The sequence below is a fragment of the Podarcis bocagei genome (assembly GCF_964188305.1).
Source record: "Podarcis bocagei genome assembly, chromosome: 12".
Taxonomy (NCBI): domain Eukaryota; kingdom Metazoa; phylum Chordata; class Lepidosauria; order Squamata; family Lacertidae; genus Podarcis; species Podarcis bocagei.
Window position 1 is genome coordinate 52,337,835 of NC_138137.1, and position 19,171 is coordinate 52,357,005.

The 19,171-nt window shown below is 41.2% G+C and overlaps 1 protein-coding gene across 3 annotated transcripts in view; it reads right to left on the reverse strand.

Annotated features, from left to right (window-relative positions):
- Positions 1 to 19,171, reverse strand: part of LOC308569499 (sodium channel protein type 5 subunit alpha-like) — a 57,335-nt gene that overhangs the window by 10,276 nt on the left and 27,888 nt on the right. For all 3 annotated transcript variants that reach the window (XM_081163461.1, XM_081163460.1, XM_081163462.1), the window contains 11 exons: positions 17,146 to 17,331; positions 16,701 to 16,803; positions 14,076 to 14,305; positions 13,210 to 13,368; positions 11,874 to 12,269; positions 9,151 to 9,531; positions 8,059 to 8,163; positions 4,538 to 4,646; positions 3,533 to 3,687; positions 1,625 to 1,798; positions 130 to 261 (listed from right to left, as the gene is read on the reverse strand). In XM_081163461.1, the coding sequence (XP_081019587.1) occupies positions 130 to 261; positions 1,625 to 1,798; positions 3,533 to 3,687; positions 4,538 to 4,646; positions 8,059 to 8,163; positions 9,151 to 9,531; positions 11,874 to 12,269; positions 13,210 to 13,368; positions 14,076 to 14,305; positions 16,701 to 16,803; positions 17,146 to 17,331 (2,130 nt within the window). The remainder of the gene's footprint in view (positions 1 to 129; positions 262 to 1,624; positions 1,799 to 3,532; positions 3,688 to 4,537; positions 4,647 to 8,058; positions 8,164 to 9,150; positions 9,532 to 11,873; positions 12,270 to 13,209; positions 13,369 to 14,075; positions 14,306 to 16,700; positions 16,804 to 17,145; positions 17,332 to 19,171) is intronic.

The window sequence follows — 19,171 nt, forward strand, 5'->3', positions numbered from 1 at the left end:
ATCTAATTTTTATCTAATAATTGGATGGATTAGAATGGAACAAAATGGGATAGATTTTGCCATCCCTACTACCAGCTCAACACAGCCTTAGCTTTGTGGGACATGTAACAGAAAAACTGTATTTAGTACCTTTATCCCTTTAAATCTGGACAATGCGCGAAGAGGTCTCAGGGCTCTTAAAGTTCTGAGAGATTTTGTGGAGACATGGCTATCACACAGATCTCTTCCCTTTGTTCCAGTTGTTTTTGCAGGAAATGAAACCTGTGATAAAAAAAGGAAAAGAAAGGACTGAACTTTTTTTATGTATGCGACAACAGCAGCAAGAATACTCATCGCAAAGTACTGGAAGACCCAAGATTTGCCCACTCTGGAAGAATGGCAGATGCAACTGATAGACTACATGGAACTGGCAGAAATGACTGGCAGAATCCGAGACCTGGGAGAAGAGATAGTGGAAGAGGACTGGAAGAAATTTAAAGACTATTTGCAAAAGTACTGTAAACTGTATGAATGTTAGAATGATGCAGGATATAAAGATAATGTGGCATTAGTGACAAATTTGAGAGGAGTATGTAAAAATTGGTTTATAAGAACAAAGGTGAAATTTGAACAATATTATGTTAAGCTAAATAACTGATAAGAAAAGGGAAAAATTAGAGATGTAATAGCTGAAATGTATAACATAAAATAAGATTTGAAAGAAGGTGAAGTATTGCTGAATAAGATTTTATAAACAGGAACACAGAAAAGGGAGATGTGAGGGAGTCACGAAAGAGGGTTATGGAAATAATATTTAAGAAATTGAATCTTTTTCTTTTTTATGTCTTTTTATGTCCTTTTTGTTTGTTTTTTCTGTATGCTTTGTATGTTTTTCTTGTTTTTATTTGGTTTATGGTGTTTTTCTTTTTTATGGATTGTGAATTGGGAAGTTTGTTGTGTTGTTTAAACTGTTTAAAATCTCTTAATAAATATTCTATATAAAAAAGGAAAAGAAAGGAAAAACACGGGCTGTTTACTTGTAAAACATATCTTTGGAGTTATGGTTTTCTTATGCCAATTATTTGTATTGATTTTCCAAATGTTAACTCATTTATACAAATTATTTCCAAATTAATACAATTTTGTTTAAGTGGTTTCCCACGCGCCATTCTTGATGTGGAGTTATGGTTTTCCAACATTGTGTCTTCAGGGAATTCTTTCCATGCTGATTTGTTTATCAAGCAACCCCCTGTATATATGCTGTGGAATCCAGAATGCCTTAGATTCCCCTCCCCTTGACCCTTTGCCTTTCCTTCACCAATTGTCTTCCCTATGTCAAAGATCAGGGACACTGACACTGATCAATGATTTAATTCAGGGCTATCAAAAGACATTATGTTGCCTGAGGTGGGACAGCATGCACACCCACCCAAAGCGAGTCAAAATACATAGTGTTCCTAGGGCTAACCACATTATTTTGCTACCTGGCACAAATTCCTAAAATCAGCTGCCTGGGGTGGCTTGCTCAAGCTACCTAATTGTGAAGCTGGCCCATTTACTACATGGATCTCTGAGGCGGTAGCTACTTCACATAATTGTACATTACAGCAACATGCAGGACAGTAAGATTAAATCTGATACTTACACATACAATAAAGAAATCAAGCCAACACCAAGCATTGGTGAAATATTTTCTGAAGCCATAAGCCACCCATTTCAGAAGCATCTCCAGGAAAAAGATGTAGAAGAAAAATATATCTGCATATTCCAGTATGATTTTTATGGTCTTTCTCTCAGCAAGGTAGATGTCTTCAAAGATCTAGTATTTCAGAAATCAGATGTGATTTAGAATTCACTAGTGGGATATTTAAAATTTGTGCAATGTGATGAAAAAGGGTGCAGCCCACTCACTTAGCATTCATTGGGGAAGGGCTTCTTCCAGCTGATTAAAGTTTAAGAAGTACTACAACACTGATCTCTGAGGTTCACTGTGTGTGAACCTCCCATGTTCAAGATTCAACAACATTTTTTGCCAAGTATGTAGTAAAATTAAATGACAATGTAGAAATCGTAGGCCTAAATTATTTGTCAAAGTGTAGCATTTTGACATCAAAGATGGTTCTTAGGACCATAGTATTGGCCTAGGGGTCCTTAATAATTATGCCTATACTGGATGTAAGATTCTAGCTATAGCTCTCCATTGCTTTGAACCCAACTGATTACACATAAAAGCCTGCAAAAGGAAAAACCCTAGTCATGAACTGGCAAGCCCCATAGCCCTAATAGGCAATATATAGAAGGCATGAGCATTGCATAATTGCTGGGATTATGTATCAAAGATTGAATAACTGGCGGAAATATAGGTTAAGGGGTTAGTATGCATTAGATTGTTATATAACAGGAACATTGTATCATGTGTCATGCACACAACTGAAGCATGCAACAATCTCTTATATGGCCATTTCAAGCTACAAAATTGAGCATACTATGATCCACAGGTATGGGGTTGTTTACCAATAGGATGTTTATCTTAAAATAATTAAAAAATCCTTCCAGTAGCACCTTAGAAGAAGTGTGCATGCACATGAAAGCTCATATCAATAACAAACTTAGCTGGTCTCTAAGGTGCTAGTGGAAGGGTGTGGTTTTTTTTGTTTCGACTACGACAGACCAACACGGCTACCTACCTGTATCTTGAAATAGCAGATTGTCCATATGGCCAACTGGACTTTAGCTAGTGGTTACATAAAATCCTGATTTGGAGGAAGAAACTAGACTGTACAAAGTTTGGGCGCGGCATACCACTCTTCAGTGACCACCAACTTCTAGCCTGTGCTCAGAGTTCTGGCCATCTCCGTAGCAACAGAAGCTAAGGACTGGGTGAGATCCATTTGAGTTTACATATATGGCCCATATAAATGAACTTTTTTTCATATGCCAAATCTCTTGTGGGAGCTTGGAATCAAAATGCTTTATTGCTTTATACCCAGCATGTCTGAGTTTCTATACCATTAATAAAGATTCCACTTAGTTCATACCAGTGAAACCTAGTGCAATATATCTGGAGAGTTCTGAAGGAAATCCCAGCAATCCATTAACTGGGATCTTTTATAAAATACTCTTAGAAATATAAACATATACTTTAAAAAACAAGCAAGCCTCACTTTTATCAGTTGGAATCCAAAGAGCTGCTTTAAGTGCCCAGCATTATTTTGTCTGATAGAACCTCCAATCCAGTTTTTAAAATGGATTGTCATGTAAAATGAAGGGCTACTGTTCAAGAAGAACAAGTCAAAAGTTCCCTTGGATCTAGCTGCATGGTTGGATTTTGGCCACTGTTTATCTAAGAATGTTTGCACTATTACTCATGCACCAATAAAATGGAATACACTAGGTATGATTATATAATATCAAGGAATAAATTTTTTAAAAAATCACCTATCATCCTATTAAACAGATTTCAGCATCTATAGGAAAAAAGGAAATTCAGAGCTGAACACAAGGCCAAAAAATTAATAATACTCTTATTTTGAGGATATCATAGTAAGCTTACCAGAACACCACTGCTCAGTAATATCATAAATATGATAAAAGATTCAAACCAACTATGTTTTACAATTCTGTAGCAGGTTTTTCTAAACCTCCACCAAGTGTTGCCTGGAAATTTAGCAGTATTCACTGTGCAACATGGGAAGAACTTGACCAACACTGAAATAAAGAGAAATCAAATACAGAAATTATCAATGTTATGAGAATCACTAGGAAACCAGTCTTTTTAACATTTAGCATCTTTGCAGGAGAAAATAGCAAATTATTTCCTCTTTTCTTCCTATCCCTGGAACATTCTGCTGGTGGCCTTCTACGTAACTAGTACAAGCAGCACATCCACAGAGTGCAGAGGAAGAGTTTCTTGTGTGAACTAATACACTGGAATATTTGCTCATGAGAAGATAAAGTTGCAAAAAACTACCAGCTTCCCAGTTGCCAATGGCTGGTCCCCATATAAAGGCCAGAATAATTAGATTGAGAGTAGATCAGAAATGAATTTCCTTAGATCCACCCCAATAAATGTCATCCTCATATTGGTAACTTTGTGCCCCAAATCCCTGGATGACTCCTCCCAGTGGCTTGAGAGTGATGTTAAGCACACAGAGGACATGATAGAACCTAGTGGTTCTCCATAATAAAGATATCATGGGGCCAGACAAAAGTCCCTGAATTGTATTCTCTGGGAGCACCCCTGTAGGTAGGAGCAGAACTACTATAATACCCCCCCCCCAAGCTGTGTCAGGATACTCTGGTCAATGGTCAACGTGGCCAAGAGATGAATAGCACTCCTGGTCTTCCCTCATCAATCAGAGTAACCAAGACTGTTTCAGTACTGTGCCCAGGACTGAAGCCACAATGAAATGGGTCTAGATAATCTGCTTCATCTAGGTTCATCTGTAACTGGGCAGCTACTGCTCTGTTGATCACCTTACCCAAAAAAGAACTGACTATCTCAAATAAATTATAAATTAAAAAATCATATTATATGCCAATAAAACTAGTCTGTCACCTTGTGGAAAACAGGCCACAGGCTCCTTCTTGACTACAGGGAAAATGCAGATAGGAGACCTCTCATCTACCGTGCTGGCCTCAGAACAGCTGCTCTCAAGATCCACGCTCTGAACATAAAAACAAAACAAGAAAAAACAGTATCCTCTTAATGTAACTGACCAATGATGGGGAAGGGTGGTGGCTCAATGGAAAAGCACGTGCTTTGCATGCAGAAGGGACCGCTGGTCTCATCTGAAGGCATTTCTCTAGCATTATAGTCCATCAAGTGGGCAATCATCAACACTTAGCATCTGAAGGGAAATGAATGTAAAATATGAGGAAGTAGGACTGCCCAGCTCTATATCTTCCCAGTACATTTCATGAAAAGACCAGAAGGAAGACAAAACACGAGCACAAACACAAAATGCACAGAAAATTAATCCTGAATATAGAAAATACATTAGAATAACACATGCTGATGATATAGAGTATAAAAAAATGCATTAACCAAACAACTTCAACCAGTTTAATAATAAATTAAAAGCAATGCAGAAATAAATTGCAGAATAGTAGCTGCCCTTTTGCGCATGTAGGACGAGGCCTTGATGGACTACTATCCGGGAGAAACACCTTTCAGGTGAGACCAACAGTCCCTTTCTCTCTGGATCAGGGTTCAGCAACCTAAGGCCCATGGGCCGGAAGTGGCCCGTGGATATCGTTTGACCGGCCCCCAAGCCGCCCCTGAAATGAGATGCCCGCTCGTGCGCTGCGCTAAATTGGCGCAGCGTGGGGACTCGCTTCCTTGGTGCTGGAAATCGTGTCTGCGCAGACGCAGATGCCGAAAATCATGGACCCATGAGCGATCCGGCCCACAGAGGGATCTTTTTATTGTGTTTACAGTATATACTGTTTATTGAGTTTACAGTATATATTGCCCTATACCCGGAGGTCTCAGGGCAGTTCACAGAAAAGATCACAACATACTGTATATAATCAGAATAAAAACAACAACCCACTAACACCTCCCATAAAAGAGCCACATTTTAAAAGGGTACAAGTAATGCTTGGTAAAAGAATTACGGTAGGTGTGGAACAAGCAGACACTTAGCATTTCTCAGTGATACCCCATTTGCCAACAGAGCTTGCTATAGTTGCTGCTGACTGAAAGATGGTCGGTAAGGCAAGATGCTGAGAGGTGGGGAACTGAAACCTGATCTGATAGGGGGGAAATACCTGAAATCACACACAATGAACAATAATGAGGGAGAAACTCAGAAAATGATTACTAGTTTGACAGAAACGTACAATAGTAGCTAAAGGATTGAAGGGAGAGAAGACTGGGAAAGAAAATCAGATGGATGAAAGGCAGAAAATGGACTGGGGAAATATAAAGCAGAACAGTCCTATTTCTTTGAGTTTGCATGCATTTCTTGCCTTTGGATGCCATGTGGTAATGATAACCCACTTAATGGACTGTCATCCACTGAGAAGGTCCTATGCCTGATCTCCAGTATCGCCAAACTGGGCTGGGAAATACTCTTTTGTAAAACTCTGAAGAGCTGCTGCCAATCTGTATTAACCAGAATACTTCCTGGTGAAGTAAACAGGCCATTAAGAAAAGAAAGGAAGTGGCTCTGTACCAGTGGCCTAATGGGTGGTGCCCCCTCCTTTAACTGGCTGGTTCTTAGGAAGACAAAGGCGAGAGTTGAGAGTAGAGTTATGTGAGCTAGAAGCTAGAGTCTGGAAGCAGCAGGCTAGGAAACCAGAGAGAGAGTCATGCCTGATTTCTGCTTGAATCCATGAATATGGCTAAGGGAGAAGCAAGACTCTTTTGGGGTGTTGCTGCTATGAACATTGTAGGCTGAGGTAGTATATATGTGCGATTAAGCCATATATTATAAAGACACCACAGTCTCCACTGTCCCTCATCTGAAGGAAATATGAACCCTGCTATGCGCCTGAAACTCCTGGAATCTCACACTGCTCAAAGATTGGGATGGCTTGCAACAGTATTACTATTTATTCTTCTTTTGTTGAAATGTAGCCTCAGGGGGACACAAATTTGATTGCACCAGCAGCAATGAAGAAAGGGAAACTTAACCTTCTCCTGCAAGCTTTTTATGATCCAAACACTTTTTGCAATCAGCTTATTTATTAAGAATTATTCTAGACCAGGCTTCATCTACAAAAGATACCAGGATGAAGTATATAAATATAAAACATGTCCAATATAAAAGAATTAAAGATAACCTAATAACAAATAAAAGCACTAGAGGCAGTTTAAAAAACAAGAGGAACAGACAAACTTTAAAATGCCAGGGCCATTAAGTGAGTTTTGAACTTAAGCCAAAATGTTTGTAATAGTTGTGCCGGTTGTACTTCAATAGGGAGAGCAATCCACTGACTGGGCACCACCACAGATGTGGGAGAGAAATTTGTTTGGATTCACATTGAAATATGATTTTTACTTCCTGAAACAATACGTGCACCAAAACACAGCTATCCTTTGAAATTCACATTTCTCCAAATTTTGCAAGGCAGTTCTGCAACCAAAAAGAAGTGTACTAAAATGTATATACAGTGTACAGGTGGAGGAAGGGGGGTGCGGTGGGTATGATCCGCCCCAGGTGTCACCACCGGGGTGTGTGTGACAAATAGCCGGGCAGCACTCACTGCGGGGCCTGCAGCGCGCTCCTGGGAGAGAAGCAGTGGCTTGGGTGCGCGCAGGCTCTGTGATGCCCAAACGGTCCGCCCCCCTGCCTCCCCCCCCCTAGCTGTAGGGTGGCTGAGTGGGAGGAGGCAGGCAGACTCCAGAGGCCCCACAGTGCACCCCGCCCCTATGTGCAGCTCGTGCTGCCCTTGGGTGCACCGCCCCAGAAGCCCGAGCGGCTTCCTCCACCGCTGATACAGTGGTACCTCGGTTGTTGAACTTAATCCAGTTCGGGAGTCCATTCAACTCCTGGAATGGTTCGAAAACCAAGGCGCAGCTTCCGATTGGCTGCAGGAGCTTCCTGCACTCAATCGGAAGCCATGTTGGACATTTGGCTTCCAAAAAATGTTCACAAACCAGAACACACACTTCCGTGTTTACAGCGTTCAGGAGCCAAAACGTCCGAGTACCAAGGCATTCGACAACCAAGGTACGACTGTATTTGTGAAAATAGCATATAAAAATGCATTATATATGGTGAAGTTGCTTACAAAAATGTGCATATTAGGAGAAATGTTCCTTTTTTGCCAAGAGCTTATAAAATATGGTGAGCTCTTCTACAACTCACCAACCCAAATACAGGATGATCAAGCCGTGAGTCCCCTTCTCCAGACATAGAAATGAAGACTGATTTCCCAGCCTCAGAGAAAGGACCTACCCCCAAACTAGGTGTCCTTTGTTTTTCAGGGGGAGGAGCAAAAATACTTCCACAATATAAAAGTGGAATACACACACACACACACACAGTAGAATATACCACTTTCCTGGAAATGCAGAATGTCACTCTCAGCGAGCAATAGAGCTATAATGATCATTTTCCTTTGCTTTACCTTGGGAACATTCAAAGACCAACCATTGGTACTTTCGGAAATATCAGAAGACAGCATTTGTCTTGACCTTTTGAATTTCTCTCTTCTCTTTTGCAAGTTGTTCTCCTGGGGAAAAGTATGAAAGTAAAGATATTTTGTTCCTAACACCTCACACAAGAAGCTAGACTACTAGTTTTCAAAGCCTTTGTATACAAACAGAAATGGAATCCTGTTCATCAGTTAACAAAGACATTTACAAACTTAATAATGTATAATATTCCAATACAGTGGTACCTCAGGTTACATACACTTCAGGTTATAGACTCCGCTAGCCCAGAAATAGTACCTCGGGTTAAGAACTTGCTTCAGGATGAGAACAGAAATCGTGCAGTGGTGGCGCGGCAGCAGCGGGAGGCCCCATTAGCTAAAGTGGTAGGGATATCGCGGAGTGGGGTCCGGAGGGAGCACACTTCCCCACCAGCAGGCAGCCACGTCTGCCTGCACGCATGACCCTGGGGTGCAGGAAAAACTCCCCCTCAGACAAACCATGGCTGTCTGGAACATCGTTTCCTAAGTCTGACCTTTTGCGGTCTCAGCAGTCAGCGGTGTCCTGTCTGTAACCCTTTTCCATGAGACCTTTGTCTCCATTCGTCATACACTGTGCAAGGGGAAAATGACGCTGTGAAACAGGTGCCAAAATAGCTTTGTACCACCCCACGATTTCGGGACGGAAGATGTGTAAAGGTCACAGCCCAAAAATGTACCTGCCTAGCTTGCATATTTGTCACAATAAAAGGAGGCTCCACAGGAATGGCAGCAGCTCGCTTCAGACCACCTGTGCGCAGCTCACATGATGATCAACACCTGTCTTGGGCCTTCACTTCAGTGGTGCTTCAGGTTAAGAACAGTTTCAGGTGAAGAACAGACCTCCGGTACGAATTAAGTACTAAACCTGAGGTACCACTGTATATGTAACATGGATCAGCCACAATGGAGGCATATAGTGATGGTGTATACTTGAAATTATTTATTCACCATAGCCAACCTTCTTGGGTAGGCTTATCTATGCCAGCAGTCTACCAGAAAGGTCCATTTGTGGGGCCTGTTTCTTACCTCTTTGCTGCAATCAATTTCTTCCTCACCAAAAGTCTCCATTTCAGCAAGGGGAGCACAGACAAATGTATTAAAGTCTGTCATAAAATGGTCCGCCGTCAGCTTCTCCAAACGTTTACCACTAGCATAGTTTTCCTGGACCCCTTTCCTCGGCTCAGTGGCGCCGTCCTTTGGGATGGTCACCTCCTTGGTCTTGCTTCTTGCTTTCTTCAGCTTTTGCACAAGGGCATTGCAACAGCGGTCCCACAGCAGATGTTTGACAAATTGCAACCCCCTGTGAGCAAGGATCACATGAGGCTTAGCTTGCTCTTCATCTTCCTCAGTTTCTGAATCACTGCTACTAAAGGAACTCAGGAGTAAAGCGATAAAGAGGTTGAGGACCTGAATGAAAAGTAACCAAATGAAGCAAACAGTGAGAGCAGGAAAGGGTATTTTGGAAAGTAACACATTTCAGCTGCTTCCTGTTTTTCCCAGAGAAAAAGGACTTCCCATTCATTCAGTATTGTACAGGCCATTCCAATCTCTGCTGATAGATAGGAGGATTCCAGGGGTCTTGGCACTTAACCAGGGTTTGTGTTCCTTGGGAATGAGGCACAGGGGAGATTGTCATGTCTTTATGAAATATGGTTTATTTCACACACAACCTGAGTTTTGGTGGAGGGTGTTGGATCAGTCCATCAAATAGTGAATATCCAACAGAGGGAGTACCTCTCGTTGCCTCTCCCATAGCTTCAGCAAGCTTGGGGTCAAAGCAACAGCCAATCATACTCCCAGGTCTCTGCATGCAGCTTCCTCCAGCCAATGCTGCATGGAGTTCTGACCCCTCCCTTCTCCTTCCCAAAATCTCTGCTCCCAAACCTGTATTTTAAAATGACGTATTTTTTCCTGTGGTGACATCACGTCCCCTGTTACCCATGCCAACCTCCCCCTCTCAAGTCTTCTGTTTCTGTCCACTTCTCAGCTGGGGGAAAGACTGACAACATCTGTATGGTGAATTGTTTTTAATGGCCCAGTACTTGACTCTCTTTGTGTTTTTAATGGCATTGCTATCAGCTGATCTCCTGAATGGGAAAATGGGTGTCTAGGGAGCCACCCTCTAACAGTGCCTCAGTCTCATCTGCATTGAGCTTCAGTTTGTTGGCTGTCATCTAATCCATTGCTGAGACAGGACGACGGTCCAGCACATCCACTGCCCATAGCTGTCAAGTGTCCCTTATTTGAAGGGACAGTCCCTTATTCCAGCGCCATGTCCCCCTGCTGTCCCTTATTGATGGATGTCCCTTAAATGTCCCTTAAATGATGTCCCTTAAATTTCAAAGGAAGCAGCTCCTCCCCCTCCCTCCCTGCCGGCCAGGGAGGAAGGAGGCTCCAACTGTGTTGCTTGGCTGAGTTGCTCACCCAATAAGAAGTCTAAGAACGACTGGGGGTGGAGCTTGCATGCCTTGTGTGTGGCTAGTTAATGCAAGCTGAGGAGGTTTTTGAATGCTGGACGCCATTTTGTTGCACGTGCTGCTGCAAACTTTGCAGTGCAAAGCCAGGCCGGGGAGCCATCTTAAGTTGAGGCTGCATAGGCCTTGTGGTGCATGTGATTCAGATTATATTCAGTTGAACCTCTGGTTACAAAGTTGGTTGGACAGTGTTCTCAAAGCTACCAGCATGAGTTTGACCAGACTGCAGAAGGACAGGAAGACTGGAGTGCCTGGAACAGGTGAGGCTGCAGGTCCCTTATTTTGGCTGCTGGTCCCTTATTTTCAAATCTGTAAGTTGACAGCTATGCCACTGCCTCGTCTGCAGATGTAAAGGAACAGTAGAGCTGTGTGTCATCAGCATATTGCTGACAACATACTCCAAACCTCTGGATAACTCCACTCAGTGGTTTCATGTAGATACTAAATAACTAAATAGGGGCTAAAACTGAACATTGAAGAACCCCACAGTGAAGGCTCCACAAGGCTGAAGAACACTCCCAAACAACACTATTTGGAAATGTCTACCCAAGTCGGACCGGAACTACTGCAAAGCGTGCCACCCACCGGTAGTTTGGACAGTTGCTACAGAAGGATATCATGGTCAATTGTATTGAAAGTCACTGAGAGGTCAAGAAGATTTAACAGGGACATGTATGCTTTGTCTCTCTTCTGACATCATACAGGGCGACCAAAGCAGTTTCTGTGCCCAAACCGGGCCTAAACCCTGATTGAAATGGATCCAGAAAATTCGTTTCTTCCAAAAGCGTCAAGATCTGGTTTGCGACCACTCACTCCAGAACCTTGTTCTGGAAAGGGAGATTAGCAACTGGCCAATAGTTACCGTATTTTTTGCTCTATAAGATGCACCAGACCACAAGACACACCTAGTTTTTGGAGGAAGAAAACAAGAAAAAAATATTCTGAATCTCAGAAGCCAGAACAGCAAGAGGGATCGCTGCACAGTGAAAGCAGCAATCCCTCTTGCTGTTCTGGCTTCTGGGATAGCTGCGCAGCCTGCATTCACTCCATAAGACACACACACATTTCACCTTACTTTTTAGGAGGGGAAAAGTGAGTCTTATAGAGCAAAAAATACGGTAGTTAGGTTGTCTGAATCCAGGGAAGGTTTCTTAAGGAGTGGTTTTACCACTGCCTGACGTAGCTAAATTGTGTAGAACGTTCTTGAAAACAATCCTACTGAATAAATAATTTTAAATATGTCCCATAGAAGAAGGAAATCCTTTGAAAACTTACCACTAGGTTTCCTAAAAGCAGGACCAGCATGAACAGAAAAATGCACCATCCTTCCCCAGCAGCTTTCATACAGCCCCACATCGTTTCGATCCATTCTCCACAGAGAATTCGGAATATAACAAGGAATGAATGTAAGAAGTCTTCCATATGCCATCGTAATTTACATTTATGGGTGGCATCAGTACTGTCACTGTTAAAGTTCTGCGTTTTGTTCTCACATGTTTCTCGAAGTGTTTTGTAACTTTGGCTAAAGCCCTGCTTGCCAACCACAGCAAAAATGAATACGGTAAAAATCAGAACAAGCGTGAGGTTGCTTAGTGGGCCCACTGATTTCCACATTATTTTCATGAGTTTATTTAATGCTGGCCAAAACTTGGACAATTTGAAAATTCTCAGCTGTAGGGTGGGGGCAGGGGATAGGGAGAGAATAGCAGCAAAAATAAGAGAAAGTTAAGTCTTGATTTTCCAGTATTATTAAAAATAGAGAAATTGTTCTACCAGCATGATTTGTATGTAATTAAGCCTATTTGCATCAAAAGGAAGCTATAAATACACTTTTTGATGTGCAACCATTCAAAAATAATGTAGTGCAGATAGATGAAAGCTGAATTTGAATATGCATCTAATATGCTTTGAATTTGCAGTTCCTGGTCCAGAGAAGAAGTATGAAAGTTTGCTTCAGCATGCAAATTTATTCCTCTAAAGTAAGATGCATTCAGGCATGCACTCTGTTTCACAGAACACATCTCTAATGAAATAGACTTATTTCCTGACAATCCTGTATTCAAAAGAAAACCCTTGAAAGGGTGTGTCTATGATTGTGCTCCTGTTCTATTCTTATTTCATTAAAATAAAATGCTGTCTTAGGATTCATTGTCACTCAGTATCATAAACCAAGCAGAAAATGCAATTTAAATTCCAATGGTTATATCTATACAATGCATTAAAGCATATGATTTCTCCCAAAATATCATGGGAACTGTAGTTTGGTAAAGTGCTGGGAATTATAAACTACAATTCCCATGATTCTCTGGGAGAAATCGTGTGATGTAAATGTCTAGTGTGGGTGTGACCAATATAATTTACTATTTTATTTTCTCTTGAACAGGTAAAAATGTATTTTAAAGCATCTCAGGGATTTCATGACAACCCTATATTCTAAGTGTTTCCTCAGTTTGATTGTCATCTGCTCATAATTTATTGAAATTACTGATTTTGCCACATATACTCACTATTAATAAAATAAATAAATAAATAGTCAAGGAAAGTAAGCCCCAGATTCCATAGATTTAATGTGGAAGATTTAAAGTGACTATAACAGGAGATTCATCATTACCATTCTGAAAATTGATAGGGGACGCCTTGTGACCAAGCTTATTATACCTAAAACAGCCAAAAGGCAGTCAAAAATATTCCAAGCCTCTTGAAAATAGTAGTAGGGATCAAGAGCAATTATTTTGAGGATCATTTCAGCTGTAAAAATGGCAGTGAAAACCTGCAAGAGAAATTATGTCAGAACACAATCAACGTCTCATATGTTAAATTCAAGCTATGCCTTTAGGGGACGGGTGACTAATCTGCGGCCCTCCAGATGATACTGGACTCCAATTTCCATTAGCCCCAACCAGCACCAGAAAACCATTAACGTGGGAAAGAGTGTCTGATCACAAACATAATTAATTAAGGGTGAAAAGGTATGAAGGAAAAAGGACACACACATCAGGGTACATAATGGCCTGCGGGGTGGGGGCAGAATTTAACTCTCTCAATCTTACTATGAGATTCACACAGAAACTCTAACCTACAAGCACAGACAGAGCTGACAGATAATAATAACAATAACAATGAGTGAAATAACAGGCCAGAATAGTGCACAAGGGAAATATAAAACTGCTTCAAGTGAGGCAGGAAAATGAACTGATATTTCAGCTGACATTCCAAGGGAGAGGGTAAGAGAGCTTCCTGTGGACTGATAATTGCTTTTCTTGCCTCAAGCAACAGGTGAAACGAAATCCCACTTGATGGTGTCCTTGTACCCACTAGAGAAGAAAGGGTTTGTATGAACACATTTTTTTAGGTACGCACTAAACGTAATTTCTGTGCACAAATTTTAGTTCAAAGGCGCTCCAAAATTCTCCAACAGTAAAACAATAAAAAGGTGATTCTTGCCATGTAGCTTAATAAGGATTTGGCTTCACTTACTTTGTTTCCTGTGGAAACCATGTTTTTTGTTTCTGGAACACTTTCGAATGTCATTAAAACAGTATTCACTATAATACACAGAGTAATAAATAGTTCAGCAAAAGGGTTTATCATTACTTTCTTCACCATTTTCTTTATTTGTAACCAGAGTGGGCAACATTGCCAGATGAGATATTTATGGGCAGCAGTTTTCAAGCATGGAGGGAATTCCAGTTTTGATTCTTCCCATTCTAAACAACAAAAGGAACATAATTACAGGCACACTGAGTTATGAAATGAGAACAATTTCAGGTAAAACATAGGTAATTCTTTACACACACACACACCCTCTGACTTAAAAAAAATTATTAAGAAATTGTCAGTTGTAGAAAACAGAGAAAGGAGAAAAAGTGCAAATAATAAATAAATAAAAAGTGCAATAAGAAAAAAGATATAGCACACTAAATATACACTTCCATACATTATTATACAGATATGTAATATTATTGTCCTACTACATATATGAATATTTGTATTTATCCAAACAAAGTCTGCGTCTATAAGCAATCCATTCAAGTCCTGTCAATCCATTGATTAAAGCGGGGGATCATATCTTCTTGGCTTGACTTGAAAAGGATCTGCACAGGTTCCCTCAAATCCCTTGTCCTACACAAGCCACTCTTTCAATCTTTTTCTCCTCTCTTCTTTCTTTTTACTCTGCAACAATCCAAACCCTGCATACCTAAGACAGTCACTGAATTCAATAGAACTTGTGACTGAGTTGACATAGTGCTGTTCTGTTGGACTTCTAATACCAGTTTGGGACACACTAGGTAAGGTAAAGGTAAAGGTACCCCTGCCCGTACGGGCCAGTCGTGTCCGACTCTAGTGTTGTGCGCCCATCTCACTTAAGAGGCTGGGGGCCAGCGCTGTCCGGAGACACTTCCGGGTCACGTGGCCAGCGTGACGAAGCTGCTCTGGCGAGCCGGCACCAGCGCAGCACACGGAAACGCCGTTTACCTTCCTGCTATAAAGCGGTACCTATTTATCTACTTGCACTTAGGGGTGCTTTCGAACTGCTAGGTGGGCAGGAGCTGGGACCGAAAGACAGGAGCTCACCCCGCCGCGGGGATTCGAACCGCCGGCCATGCGATCGGCAAGTCCTAGGCACTGAGGTTTTACCCACAGCGCCACCCGCGTCCGTGGGACACACTAGATCATCCCACAAATCCTAACATGCAGCAGCAGACTGTATGAACACACAATTTAGTTACCTCATTCAGTCCACATTTTATCAGCTTCCTTGCAAGAATGTCATGGGAGACTTTGTCAAGAGACTTACTGAAACCAAGATATACATGTCCACAGCATTCCCCTGATCCACCAAGCTTGTAACTCCATCAAATAAAGAAAAGAGATTCATCTAGCATACTTTATTTTTGAGAAACCCATGTTGGGTCTTAGTAATCACAGCATCCTTTTCTAAGTGCTCACAGACCAACGGGTGAATTATCTGTTCTAGGACCTTTCCTGGTATCAGTGTCAAGCTCACTGATCAATAGTTACCTGGGTCTTATCCCCCCCCCTTTTTGAAGATGGGGACTACATTTGCCCACCTCCAGTCTGCAGGGACCTCACCCGTTCACCAAGAATTCTCAAAGGTCTGAGATTACAAAGGCTCTGAGATTACATCCGCAAGCTCCTTTAGTGCCCTTGGATGCAGCTCATCCAGCCTTGGATATTTGAATTCATTTAAAGTAGCTAGGTGTTTCCTTACTACCTCTTTTCCTATCTTGAGCTGCAGTTCCTTCCTTACATAATTTACTCCGTTACGCAGATAATTTGAATTTGCAGGCCAGTTTTTCAGATGGAATAGTAAAGATCAACATCAGAACCGAGTTCACTGTTGACATTCCAGGCTGCAAAACATACCCATACTGGAGTTACAATCTCAGTGTCATCATAAACCAAGTAAACAACAAAAACTGTTAAGTTGTGGGCGAACATATCAGACGACACAGCGATTCTTCCAAAGCAGCTCTTTATTTGTAAGCTGGAACAGAACTAACTGAGGAGCTCAGTCAGCCTGCTTATATAGAGCTCCAGAACAATGTAACTGTTGCCATTTTCTAAAACTATCCAATCACTGAATGTCACTTTCGATCCTTCATTTGCATAACTATCTACAGTATCCCCCTGCTGGCCCAGGGTGAGAACTTCAGTACATAACAAAAACCATGAACACAAACTAAGCTAAGGAAAGCAATGAGTCCCATATTTGGTCCAAATTATGAGTGAAGTGCTAATATGTATTCTTCTGACTGTTGAAATTAATATGGAAACATGACGACAATAAATGCTAAAGGCTCGGCAAAACAAAAACAAACCCCAATTGGTAAACATTTTTTCATGATTTATTTAAATGTGAAGATTTTGAGGGGAGGGGAGCCAGGACTTTCCAGTGAGTGGCCCTCACTCCTGAGACAATTACTCTCCTAGTTTTTCAGCATAATTTTCAATATATACTGTTCTCAAGTTTTAAGGAATACTGATTTGGATATGATTATCTCTAACAAAATACTTAAAAACACTGAAGAAGTTACCCCCAACCTCTTTAAAACTTTATTTTATTTATTTTTAACTCACCCATGGTTTTGCTGATGACATTAGCAGCACTTGTTAACCGTTGTCTTTGAAATGGATCATCAGGAGTGTCAACAGGTAGGTGATAGGACATTAACAGCTCCTTCTTTGGGTGCAGAAAACAAATCCAAAGTGAATATTTGAAGTGACACGATTATCTCTCCATTTACTCACACAATTCCCAATGAATTAATGTAGCAGCAGATAGAATAACGTACACTTAAAGAAATCTAAAAACGAAAGCTGGTTAACAGCATAAGTCCTTCTCAAAATAGCTGATGCATGGAAATGCTAGAAGAGAAAGACTTGCAAAAAATGAGTAGAAATTTTTAGCATCTGTTTGGAGGGGATCCCAAATTTTTGGGTTTGTATTTAATAAAGCTCTATTTGGCACTTCCAAATTTAAATACAAAAAGATGCCACCGAAGCTGTTGCAGCTAAAACTTACAAGCTCCTTTTGACTTTTATCAGGTGTTGAATAAAACAGGGTTTCATCTTCTCCATAAGTTTTTGGCTCTTTGTCTTTCGTTTTCTTCTTCCTCTTGCTTTTCCTCATTTTTTTATTTTTGAATTCCACACTTGACATTTCAGTGTTTTCATCCAAGGATGCAATTTGTCTTTGGAAAGTCAACTCCTGGAATAGACCATGTTCAAGTAAGCACAATTAGCCCATAACTGGTAATCAAAATGAGGAAATACTGATCTTGTAAAAGCCTGTTCTTCTTGAAAATAGGAAGGCAGTTAAGCATGGAGACAGGCCTCCTCTGAGACCAAACAGACAAAATCTCCTTCCCCAAACCAACATCGAGAAGAAAACACTTTTTTAGAGGAAGTCACTGATAGTTTTGTGCCTCTGTGACCAGGCATATATTTTTCAATCTTTGCAACACAGGCTCTGTGCATGTTTGTAAGAACTGTTCGTTTCATTAAACAACTTGTGAGCATTTAGGACTATTAGAAACATTATCTCAGCAACAATATCTAGTTCTGCCCCAAAACAGAGCATTTATACTATCTAAGAACATAACCCAAGAGCAGTATACAGACTTTTTGCACTACTGTTTGCAAAAGAGGCCCTATCACAATCCACATATAATATGACAGATGTAGCCTTGATTACCTGACTGGATATAGTGTTATTCTGCTGCTGCTCTGGAGGTGAGTGCATTTAGGGACAGATTATTCTTTGCCCCACCACTGAGACCAAGATAGTTAGAACCACCACTGACTTCAGCAATGTAGGAGATCAACTTAATTAAGTCCCCTGCTCTGAAGAAACCAGAACCATGAGGTAGGAGCAGTTTGGACCTTCTAACTTGGATATTATCACTCCCAGATGTGGTTAAGGTTTCTGTGCACATGCACACTTCCTACAGAGGCTCAAACTGAAGCAGGGAACAAACAGCAAAGAGGCTATCAGATACCATCACGCTCCTGCTTGAAAAGCTACTGTGATGGATGCTCAAACAGGAGAGCAGGGGAATGCCTCAAAACCCCTTTTGCAAAGAGCAAATGTGCTTTCAAACAGTGCTGCTCTGTGCTTTCTAGTCCCAAGAACTGGGACTCCAAAGCACAGCATCACCTGAAATTGTAGTGACTTGATGTTGTACTGATTGACAGATTAGTTGCCCTGTCCACCTGTCAGATTTTGTCTGCCACAGGGAAGGGAGATACGAATTTGGTGCAAAGGCCAGAAAAGGTTCCCACCTCTGATTTACAGGCACCTGAAGAATATTTCTTTGAAACTGATACTGAGCTAGCTACTTTCAAACTTTATACCCTGAATTTAAAGCTTTCATTTTGAATTATTGGATATCTCCTCCAAACAACTTTCATTTTTGAATTCCTGAAGATACTATTAAACTTTAGAAGGCATATTGTTCCTTGAAGATATTTCTTCAAGGCATAGTTTTGTATTCTTAAGGTTTTTCGCTTAATTAAGCAAGAAATTCAAACCCAAGATCTACAGGTATGAGCAGAGTTTGGAATAGGCAAAGCTATGCCAGTTGAAATCCCTCATCCATGCTTAGACAGAGATATAGCTCAGCTGAGGTTCGGTTGAGACAAGTCCAGAAAAGGGGATATTTTTTGGCATTCCAAAATCCATTCAGCTCTATCACATGACCTAGCAACCCTGTAGAAGTTACACTGGCATAATTTAAAAGCTTGTTTCCCTCTGCTAGGCTTGAGCCAGCTCATAGCCCCACTCTTGAATGCTGTTTGGAATAAGGGTAAATCACACCAGCGTAATTTACCTGGGCTTAGATTACATGGGTTTAAACAATTCCTTGGGCTTCCTGTAGTTTTATTATTAAAGGTAAAGGTAAAGGGACCCCTGACCATTAGGTCCAGTTGTGGCAGACTCTGGGGTTGCGGTGCTCATCTCATTTTATTGGTCGAGGGAGCCGGGTCATGTGGCCAGCATAACTAAGCCGCTTCTGGCGAACCAGAGCAGCTCACAGAAACGCCGTTTA